The following is a 12,019-nucleotide window of genomic DNA, read 5'->3' as shown; positions in this document are numbered from 1 at the left end:
AATTGAGGGAACAATTTCGAAAAAAATTGAGTAATTACAAGAGTATTTGATAGGACTTTAAAGGATTATTATATTAAAAATAAGAAAAATTATGTTTAAAAACAAGTTTCTTTCAAATTAATGTAAAGAGAAACATTAAAACACAAATGAGCAGAAATTATTATATTGTATGAGGGTCTTCCGCTTTCCTCAACCATCTGCTCTTTATGATAAATTAAGTAAAAACAGGTTTTTCCAACTGAAAGTAAGGAGCGACATTAAAACTTAGAAAGAACAGATTTATTCCGTATATGAAAGGGATTGTCCCCTCCTCAACGCCTAGCTCTTTACGCTAAAGTTTAACTCTTTCTCACAACTCTACTTTTTAAAACAATAGTTCTAGGACCACTAGGTCGATATGATCACCCCTAAAAAAAAAAAACGAAAAAAAAAAAAATAAACACGCATCCGTGATCTGTCTTCTGGCAAAAAAAATACAATATTCCACATTTGTGTAGATAGGAGGTTGAAATTTTTATAGTAGGGCTCTCTGCTACGCTGAATATGATGTTGTGTTTTTGTTCAATGACTTTCATTTTTTATGGTGTGATTTGTTCAAGAATCAATGATTTTTAGAGGGTGTTTCCCCCTTATTTTCTAAAATAAGGCAAATTTTCTCAGGCTCATAACTTTTGATAGGTAAGACTAAACTTGATGAAACTTATATATTTAAAATCAGCATAAAGTTTGATTATTTTGGTGTAACCATTGGTATCGTAATCCCATTTTTTAGAGTTTGGCTACTATTGAGCCAGGTCGCTCCTTACTATAGTTCGTTACCACGAACTGTTCGATTACAACTAGTGTTGATTTGAAAGTATTATCGATTCAAACAAACATAGCCAGGTCGTGCCTAAACCTTAACAAAGGAGCAAGCGGTTGAAGAGAGAGGGTTCACTTTTTATAAGCGATGTTTGTTTTCAGGCTTATTGTTTTATAAGAAAATTAAAACATAAATAAACTTAACTGTTACGAATCCGCATAAAACATACCAATAAAAATTTTTATTTCTGTACTGTCTTCCCATAGCTTCCACTTCATATCTTCTTACTTCTTTCTTTAGTAACTTTATAACTTCTCTTCTTTACCTCCTTTTTTGTCTTATAATTAATAATTTGAAAATTAGCATACAAGAGACTCCTCTCTTCTGTATTTACATTATACCATCCATCTCCTACATCAGTAAATTCTAAACTTCTCTATTATCCCTCTCAATTCTCATCATTCTCATTCTCGCTAGCCTTTCTTAATTTTTGCTTTAAGTAAAGCAACCAGATCTTTCCTTCTACCATCAATGCTGACAATTCTATAGGCTATACCCTAGTTTTCTCTTGAAATAACATGACTTTTTTTCATTTATCCTTGCTACATATTTTAGATCAATAAGCCAAAATTAATCGTCCCTCAAGGAATTCATGGTGTTTTTACCGCATGTACTCACCAATTTTGTGTGAAGTTTTAAACACGTGTCTGCATATGCGGCCTAATAAGGTTTGTATAATTACTTTGGATGAAATATTCCTTCTGGTTATGTCGGCTAAGGTCATGAGATCTTTAAATATTTTTCAACGGTTATTCAACCCTCCAGAAGAAGAATTGTCTAACCCTAGTTTAAGAATATAAATCAATAAGAAAATCACTTAAGATTGAAAAAATTAAGTAGTAAAACAATTATTTAATTAAGTCTTAAGCTCCTTTGGACCCAATTCTAGTGCAACTTACTCAATGTTTTCCCTAAATTGAAATTAATTGATTTATTATGAACCAATTAATTCATTTATTTGTTATGTTTATTCTTTCTTTTAGGTACATAATGCCTCATCATGGGACTTTGACAAATCCACTCGTTGATGCAAGGGCTCCATCACCAGCTACTAGTCAGAGGTCTCGGAATTCACACAAGTCTCACCGAAGGCCTGCAAGCTCTGCTAAATGGCGCAGCCCAGAAAGTTCAGATTCCGATGATTACAAATCGAAGAAAAGTAGTATCAGCTCAAGACAAAGGCGGCAAGGTCATACCAGTGAAGAAGAAGAGGTCTTTGAACGTGTGGCTACTGAGAAGCAGCGGTATAAAACCTCGCGCTCGTACGAAAAAGAACGCCGAGCAGACTCACCACAGCCAAGATCTAAGAGTAGAATCCTGCAAAGTCCCCAGGAAGATCATTGTGAGCTTCAAGATAGCACGGAAACGTGGGCTTGCAGCCATTGTACTTTTATGAACGACGCATCGGACAACATATGCGCTATATGTTGTAAGTCACGCCCTAGTGACGAGAAAGAAAAGAGGCGGCGCTTCAGACGTACTGGTGAACGCGAAACAATGAGAAGCAGAGCAAGCAGTGTTGGCATAAGTAAGCCTACTACACCTGAAATTAGTGGTACTTCTGAAGAGGAGGATGAGATTCCGGTAGTACAATCGAACATGAGCTTCAAACTCTCGTCTAAAGCGACCCCAACCGTTACAACGACCAGAGCTTCTCCAACTGCTAAGGATTTTAATGGTATATATGAAGATTTTGATATTAATTATGATTGTAATAATTTGAAAGATAAATTAGCCAAAAGCACTATAGAAAAAGTTCCAAAGGTTATGACAAATCCCTCTGACTCAGATGTTGATAACCATTACTGGCCTGAAAAACAGTACACGCGGCGAGCGAGGTTCCTAGAATAATCTTTTTAATAATCTAATAGTAGTATCCGTGCTTATACTGACATTCTTTTTTATTTGTAGGTCCTGTGCGAAGTCCAACGGACGATGCTCAGAACCAGATAAACACTGCAACTCGCTCGCCGCCTCTTCATCGTCTAGTGGAACCTGTTGTAGGATTAATTAGTGACATTCAAAAGGATACTAGGGAAGATACAAAATTTTCGGATCAACCGCTTTTGGAGCATGAAGATTTTTTCAGCGCATTAATCCCTTCTGGGAAATCAACCCCTGATCGACGGAATACTTCTTTTCTTCGGGAATATCTAGAAAAGAGTCTAGAACCAAAAGAGAAGAAACGAACTGTTAGTGACTCTTCTTGTGAAGAACTGAAGGAAATATTTAAAAACCTAAAAGCTGAAGAGCTTGCAGAGTTTGCTGAACCTGCTGTGCCACATGAAGTGACTAATGGTGACTATGAGACTGTTGCACAATCAGCTCAAAAGAAACCAAACACTGAAGATGATGATAATGTTATTTCCTCGGCTGATACTTTAAGAGATTTGCAAAGCGTCTTAGCGAGTGAAATTGTAGACGAAAAACTTATAGGTGGTCTAAAAAATAGTGTCAATTTCAGTACTCAGACGAAAAAAGATGAAAATTCGGTGGAAGTGGATAAGGATTTTAAACCTGAAATATTGCAGGAGCGCTACAATAAGTCTGATAGTGTTTCTGGTAAGGCATTTAAACCTATTTTTACGGAAGGTGAAACTGATTTGGACGGAGATCTTAGTATTGGACGCGTAAATTATGTAGGAATTCCGTCGCCAGAGCTTCAAGATCCATTGCAAGGATCAATGCAAATATCTGAGCTTCAAGCTAATAATATTGATAATAATAATCATACTACAGTATCAGATCCTTCTGGCAGTCTAGTTTCTGGGGTTTATACACAGCAGAACATTTTGTTCCAAAAATTTGATAATTGTCAAGAAGATATGGTTTTAAACAATGAACAATTAATGAGTAATGACGCTCAGGTGGAAAATAATCTTTTAGAGTCTTTAAATTTAAGAAATTTTATTCAAGAAGAAAAGAGGGGATCAAATATTCAGGATAAAGAGAATGATAAAAGTGATATACCTCGTCGACACTCCTCAGAAAAGCAACATAATTCATGCTTGGGTAATACAAGCACAATTTGTCTTGAAGAAAATTTTGAAGGCATAAACAATTCTAGAATTGGAATTAAAAAGAAAGAAGACGAAGCTGAGAGAATCAATAGTATATTTGTATCAAAAAGTGAGCAAAAGTCTTCGGAAGACGTAGATTACTGGGAAAAAGAGAAAGTGAAGATGAACCAAAGCCTTTTTATGCCCAAGAAAGTTATGACTTCGACAGGAACTTCTCCTTTACCACAATCTATTTCAACCCAGGTAGGTAAATATTTTCGTTTTTCTTTTTTCGCACTTCCTTTTTAATTCTTTTTTTGCTTATTAAAATTGCATTGATGATAGATGAGTATCACAAAGTGCTCAAAACCCTGTTGTGAACAAGATGGGCCCAGTAGTGCGTTAAAACTCCATTCAATTGGAGGTCCCAGAGACTTTTTGCTGTCCAGTTCAAAGCCGGTTTAGGCAATTCTGTATTGCTTTGAAAAAATGTGTTGGTCTCCATCCTGCTCTGGCTGTGGGTCCATTGCTTTTCCTGAGGCCAAATTAATTTCAATGATTTAAAGAATATAAAAATTGTAGCTTGGAATACTATGAAGCTTAGAAACAAATAAAAAATCCAGATTTTGATTGACGAATTCAGACGCTTCGAACTGAATGTATTAGGAGCTTCAGAAACTCATATCCCAGGAGCAGGAAATATGAAATTAGGTGATATAAAATTTATTACTCAGGCAGGAAGAATGGGGTATGTAGACCGGAAGTAGGGCTCATGATGAATAAGGGAGCTTCTAAATCCTGTTTTGGTCGAGAAGGTTTTAATAATAAAAATATTAATCGCTTGTTTTATCACTAAAAATTGCTGGATATCAGTCATAGTAGCATATGCCCATGCAGTACCGACTAACGGATATAGTAGTGACTCAGAAGAATTTTATTTACAGTTACAAGAACAAATAGACAGGGTCCAAATTTGAAATATGGTGATTTTATTAGGAGATTTTAAAGCCCAGACTGGTTTTCCTAGCCTACGTAAATTTGTATAAATAAAGAAAACAGTAATGGCTATAGGTTGCTGGAATTTTGTAGGTATAAAAACATAGATATAGTCAATACAGTATTTGGTCATAAAATGGCTCATGGGTTAACATAGTATTGCCATGATGGTAAGAAAGGTAAGATTATCTTGTTACAAACCAAAAACTGGCAGGATCATTATATATTAGGGCATATAAGAGTGCTGTTATTGACGTTAAAAGTAAATGTCTTCATCTAGTAGTGACTATAGTTAATTTAAAGCGGAAATTTCGGAATGGTGACTACCTTACTGGAAGCTATGATCCTAGTTTCCAGGATAATAAATTGAGAGAAACTTTCCAGGAGCAATTGAATACTAAACTGGAGACTTTAAAATTTGACAATATCCAAGATACCTGGAATAATTATAGGAAAATAATTTGTGAAGTTGCTGATGGTGTCTTAAAGAAGAAAGTTAGGTACACAGATAGATGTATTAGTGAAAATGCCTTATGTCTAATAGAGAGGAGAAGGTGCTTCTGCAAGAATTGTCTGAATAACAGATCATATAAAAATAAGAAAAATACAAAGGAGGTGGAGAAAGCATTAAAATGTGAACTAAGAGGTGTGAAGTGCAGGTCACAGATAAAATTGCCAAGGATCTGGAAGATGCAGTTAGGTGGCATCATAGTAAAATATTGTAGTGGTATGTTATAAAATTGAGAGGGAGCAGTCAATCTTGACTTGTCCCAGTTAAAGATATAAGGGGGCTACAATTATTGACAAGGAAAGACTTAACGATAGATGGGCAGAACATTTTGAGAATGTGCTAAACTCGGATAGAGTTACAGGAAAAGACATTGAGGAAAATGAAAAAGATCCCTTGGATGTGGAGGGAGATTTATTTTGTGAGAAAAAAATAGTGACAGTACTAAAAGAATTAAAAATAGCAATGCTCTAGGTGCTCATTGCATGGTAAATGAGTTTCTTTACTGTGGTGGTTATGACGTTAGAAACCTGCTAAAGAAGATTTTGAATATGATTTTTGAAAAAAGAGGGAGTGCCTAGTGATCTTGGGAAACCCAAATGAAACCCTGTATAAGAAAGGTGATAAAAGTGAGCATGGTAATGGTAGAGGCATTAGTCTGATCTCTCTAGGTAGCAAATTACTTAGCATGATGATACTTTTTAGACATAATGTAGAGAAGGTTTTAAGAGAAGAACTCTGTGGGTTTTGGAGGGTAGAGGATGCATCTACAAAATTCTCACTCTTAGGTTAATAATTGAGAAGTCCACGAGTCATAAAATATCTTTATTCCTCAGTTTTATAGATTATTAGCGAGTATTTAATTCATGTGATAGAAGATCTATAGCGAAAGTATTATCCTTAAATGGTGTATCAGACGAACATACTAAATGGATTACTACTATGTACGAGAATAATGTTGCTGCGAATAAGGCAGGAAATGAGATTAGAAATTGGTTTTGTATTAAATCAGAAGTTAAGCAAGGTTGTGCTCTATCCCCATTTATATCGATCATTTTGATGGATTTTGTTCTGAGGAGTACATGCAAGGCAATTGGAGAATACAAAATCAAATGGGGAGAAAAAATTATCCTGTATTTAGATTATTATGATGATTTAAGCATCCTAGATGAAAGTGTAAGCATTATTAATGCACTTTTAGAGGTTTTGCGAGTTCAGGGTGCTAGAACAGGTTTGAAAATTAATGCTAAGAAGAATAAGCCGCTAAGGCATAAGTGAAGGTGAAAAGGTGGTACTGAGTAACGAAACGATAGATAAAATGGACAACTTCACTTGCCTTGGCAGTATTATTAGTAAAGACTATTATAAAGTATATTAGTCAAGACTATTATTAGTAAAATGGGTGCAGTGAAGATCTTAAAGCCAAGGTGAATAGTGTTTTCTCACACTCGAAAAAGATTTGAAAGGATAGGATAACAAGTCTGCGAACCAAATTAGGATATTGGAAGCTACAGCGTTGACAGTGGTCAAACATGGCTCTGAAGCACGGGTGCTCTGAAAAACGGAGGAGGATTTGCCAGGTGTTTTTCGGAGAAATTGCCTACGGATTGTTTTGGGTGCCAGCTGACTCCATTACTAACTGACCTCATTTCAAACAGTAGGTTTTATGAGAAGTTTGGTTCAATCCTGCTTTCGAAGGCTATAACGAGAGAAATGTGCAGATGGCTAGGGCTCGTTTTGCGGATGAAAGATGACAATGCGGCAAATATTTTCCTTTTCGGTCAAATGTCTTGGGCTAAACGGAAAACAGGCCATCCTCGGTTGTGGTGGGAGGATGTAAGGAAAGATCTAAGGGGAATTGAAACTCTCTGGGAGGGTGTATAGAGGAGGCTTAGAATAGATTGGGATGGAGGAGGGGCATGCGTAGCTGTGTCGGCCTTAGGTAGCTTGATACTGTGGTGATTTGTTAGTAGTTGTAGGCGATTGACTAGTTACCACAGGTTTTTCTGCAAAAACATAAGTCAGATGAAAATAAAGAGCCACATTAAAATTTAAAACGATCAGCAATTATCCAGCATACGGGGTGCACTGCTCCTTCCTCTCCTGTCTGTCTCGACGGTAAAGTCTTAAAGCTCTTAAAAAATACTTCCCGTTCAAGTTCATTGAGGCTTGTGTTTGAGCATTCTTTCATAAACAATTGTGACAGAAAGTCAAACTTTAGCGTAAAAAGCGAGGGCTGCGGAAGAGCATCCCCCACTGTACATAGAATAATTTCTGTTCGATTTAAATTTTAATGTTGCTCTTTCTTTCAGTTGTAAAAACCTGATTTTTATTTATCTGACCTTTTTCAATGGCGCTAAGAAATTTTGATACCCTCCCCCACGTAAAATTTCTCCTGGAAAATTTTCCCCAGACGCTTTCTACCCCACAGATAATGTTCTCTGTGGAAAATCCCTCCTTTGAACTTACCCCCAAGATATTTACGTGTATTTCCTAGCGACAAATACTGTCTGTGAACAACTTCGTCCTAAAGGCATAGCTATTTTACCTTTCAACTATGCCGAATCAAACGACTGTCTTTGGTAAATCACTAAATTTTGATCAGATGTCTATGATAGGATAGCGGTGTGAGAGGAGAGGTAGTTGCCCTCCATTCCTTTGGTCATATAAAAAGGGGACTAGAACTTTTGATTTCAATCAAATAACTTATTTGCATGTATTTGTTGTAAGTTCAAGCCTCATCAAGGTTCATCGTGATGCCCAGTAGATGACGAGGGTTCTCTTTTAAGGGGTTTTGTTCGTGGGTGGCAGGCTTTACGACGGTATTTTATCAACCCTCTGATTGGCTCCAGATCAAACGTCACTGTCGCTAGTCACGTCTTCTCAAGATCTCCTGTTCTCTTCTTCCATACCCATAGAGATAGACTTTTGAGGCTTCTTTTGCTTATATGATTATATGGTTTGCGCCTTTTGTAGCCAAACCATCTCAGTATCCTCTGCTTGACAATATCGGAGACATCTTCTCCTGACTCCGGCGTTCGATAATCTGTCTGAGAGGTGGATGCCCAGGATATGGTGCAGGTATTTATTGTTGAATATATTCAAGATTAACCTTTGACTACTTTCAGTGACCATGTTTCACATCCATAGAAGAGAACAGAAAGAACTACAGCTTCATACACTTGGAGCTTCGTCCTTCTCGTCCGTGTCAAATAAGCCCTATTCTGATCTGTTAGGATCGTTGGTTCGGTATGATCACCTCTAGGGAAAACACACACACACAAAAAAAAACAACAACAAATAAGCACGCATCTGTGATCTTTCTTCTGGCAAAAAGTGTAAATTCTACATTTTTGTACAGAGGAGCTTGAAACGGCTACAGTAGTGTTCTTCTTGTGGTGTGATTTGGTGTGATTTTTTAAGATCGCTTGATTGAAAATTGGGCAAATTCTCTTAGGCTCAGAGCTTTTGATGGGTATAATTAACCTGAGTGAACTTTATGTATTTGGAATCAACATAAAAGTTTAATTCTTTTGATGTATTTCTTGGTATCAAAATTAAATTCTTTAGTGTTTCGGTTACTATTGAGCCGAATCGCTCCTTACTTAGAGTTCTTTTGTTCTGGACAGGTTTGATACTTTTTTTAAGGTTTCATATAGAAATAACTATACAAACTTGACGTAGTTTGAATATTGTCAAATACCGTAATGAGTATTTTTGACCCTCTAGAAGCGAGTATATTCTTCTTTGCCTTCACCTGTGGGAACTCTTACTGGAGCTGTCCCAAAATAGTGAATGAACCAGAAACCCAAATTAGAGTTGGGGTTATCCTAGTTTCTGGTGATCTCACATCAGATGGACACATTGAATCTGGTGTTCAACAATTACATATTGTATATGGCTTAAGCTTTTTAATATTTTAAAGCGGAATAGGTGATGACTAAAATTAAAACCTTATTCCATGCACGAACAAATTCAGTAGTTAAATCCGCAGGTTTTCTAAGCTTGTATTCCGATTATTGAATATATTCTGGAGAAAATCTACAGTTGGTAGCTTTTGATAGGTAACTTCCCAGCTAAAATCAAATGCTATAGGAAATGCAACTAAAGACTCAATGCGATTTAAGAGACAAGGTCATGAACGCTGTCTAGCAGGTTTCAGCTTGAGTTTTAGTCCTGCATAACTGAGAATAATATAAACTAAATTAAATTTAAAATCATAATTAAAGTTATTTCAAAAATGTTACATTTATGTGACAAATAATATTCATTCGAAAATAATGTTTGATTTAATCGAAGCTGGAAGTTTTATGTATTCTCTTTTTGTTGTATTAAGTTTAACAGAAAGAGTATGTTTCGCGATTTCGCAGACGGTATTAATTTATACAAGAAGAGTAACTACAATATACTATGATAGACTATCTTTTTTTCTTAAGTGACTATTTATAGAAAGTGTGTTTTTATTTTTAATAGTCATTTTGCTTTTGGCCATAGGATTATTAAGTCTATTAAAATTATATGAAGTCGATTGAGTTCAGGTTCTTTTGACTTTTGGAAAAACGATGTTTTTCCAAGATACTTTCAAATAGTTTGTCTTCTTTATCTTTTTTTGTATTAACTCTCAAAAAATTATTCTCTGGTAAAGTCAAGCACTCTTGGAAGGTAACAGAAAAATATAGCCCCCTTTGACCTCGAAATAATATATTTAAAGTATTTATTATTTTTTGAATATTCCAAATAGAAAATATAAACAATAAATAGTGATTTGGGTACATAAGTATTAAACCAGAAACTGTCGAGAATTTGGATCGTGAACATGAGACATTACCCACTTTTCACGGTGTTAATTCCAGACAATTCGCTTCGGCTCGCTGGGAAAATGCATAGTAGCTATATTTTAGTTAAATTTTTAGTTGGTATTTTGGGTTTTTAGGTTAGGTTAGTTTAGGTTACGTATTTAATATAATGCGTTCTGGGCGCCCCCCTCCCATAATTCTTGGTTGTAGTTTTCAAATTTTTTAAAATAAAGTATTATATTTTCATCGTATTAATTTTTGTTTCATTAGCATTAACCAAAATTCTCTTCTCGAGTATTTCTCGTATAATACTTAAGCACTCAAGAAATTGCAATTGATACTAATTGAAAAACTTTGATTAGTGCTTATTAAGACTGTGTTTTTTCTAAGGGAAAATAAAACATTCACATGTCACAAGACAAACAAATGGTTTATCCTGCCGCTTTAAAGAAGGTATCATAGGTAACACTGTATCTTCTTTTCTTTTTCTTTCAACATGGAAGATAGCATCTAACCAATGGCCGAAGAATATTAGGAGGGGCTCCATTTGAACTCCATTGAAATCAAAAGATCTAGTGACCTTTTTAATGAAAAAAATAAATCTTGCCCCCATAGAATATAGCTTACCGTCATTTTTTCCACAAAGCATCAATGATGGCCAAAATAGAGCAAAAAGTTGAAAAATTCTGAGATAGCCAGTGTTGAACAGAAATTTAAAGTTCAATATCTAGAATGCCCGTGAGTGAAAATTCTAAGACACTCAATAGACCTTAAGCTACTAAAAGCTTTTATAAGATTTATCCATGACTAAGACCCATGGAAGAATCCCCCCACCCCAAATGTTAAGGTATTTTTTCAGCAAAAGTAGTTCTTCCCTCGTCCTAATAAATTCTGTAATCTACAATTGCTTTAAAGGATTTTGAATAAATAGGGATGAGATGGAGCGTATGTAGGTGTGTTGGCCTTATGAGGCTTGGTTTTGCAGTGATTGTTAGTAGTAATTGTAGTAGTTGTATTCCATTTAAAGCATAAAATGTCCAGGATTCTTTGGTGTTTACTCATTTTCTGGAGCATTTGGAGTCCTCTAAAGTTTGTTTAGTATAGAGTTAGTCAAACGACTTATGAAAAGAAGTGTCTTAGAATTTAAATTTGTGAAGGATCTCCATAAAATCGGGTCTTCAGTATCCAGGTCAGTGCTCTCGTGGATTTAAACTTGGGGTATTAATTTTCTAATTTCGGAACCGAAAGACGTCTAAAATAAGGATAGCAGCTTGGTAATCCTGGTGTGCTGGAAAATCTGATTATTTGTATTTCATTTCCGATACTTCTTTTTTAATTCGGGTCTGAGGGTTAAGATATTTTTTATTTAGCACATTTCTTTGGTTAGAGCAGCCATGGTTACTTTCTAGCATGTGATATATTTATTTCACTCTTGTCATTTTACTTTTTTGGTTTTTAAATGGACGGGTTACTACATTAACAATAATTTGTTCCTAGTTTTCTTCTATTTATATACACGACTTATTTTTGTAAGGCATAACTGATCTAGATCATAATGGTCCTATTAGGACCCATCAAGTGTAATATCGTGTCAACTAGATCACATACTTGTGTTTTCTGAACACAGAGCTTTGTAGCCGGTGTAACCAGGTACAGATACCTTGACGCCTGACCTGTGTACTGAAGCAACTACTTTGGTTTGAGTTCAATAATCCCCCAACTGAATGAAGAATATTTTTGACCAACGAGAATTGTTGAAATTAGGTCTATAAGAAGACATAACATGTAGACGTCTTCCAGAAAATAGCGTCGGTCAAATTTCCCTATCTAATGAATCTTTCGATCACAAATCTCTGTA

General features: G+C 35.5%; 1 protein-coding gene across 3 annotated transcripts in view; it reads left to right on the top strand.

Moving 5' to 3' along the window:
• Positions 1-12,019, top strand: part of LOC136028127 (E3 ubiquitin-protein ligase lubel-like) — a 203,273-nt gene that overhangs the window by 67,539 nt on the left and 123,715 nt on the right. For all 3 annotated transcript variants that reach the window (XR_010617748.1, XM_065705773.1, XM_065705774.1), the window contains exons 9-10: positions 1,846-2,540; positions 2,774-4,125. Coding sequence is in view for 2 of the 3 variants with exons in the window: in XM_065705773.1 (XP_065561845.1) it covers positions 1,846-2,540; positions 2,774-4,125 (2,047 nt within the window). In the remaining variant the exon portion in view is untranslated. The remainder of the gene's footprint in view (positions 1-1,845; positions 2,541-2,773; positions 4,126-12,019) is intronic.

Source organism: Artemia franciscana, chromosome 6 (assembly GCF_032884065.1).
Source record: "Artemia franciscana chromosome 6, ASM3288406v1, whole genome shotgun sequence".
Lineage (NCBI taxonomy): Eukaryota > Metazoa > Arthropoda > Branchiopoda > Anostraca > Artemiidae > Artemia > Artemia franciscana.
This window is presented reverse-complemented; position numbering and strand designations above follow the sequence as displayed.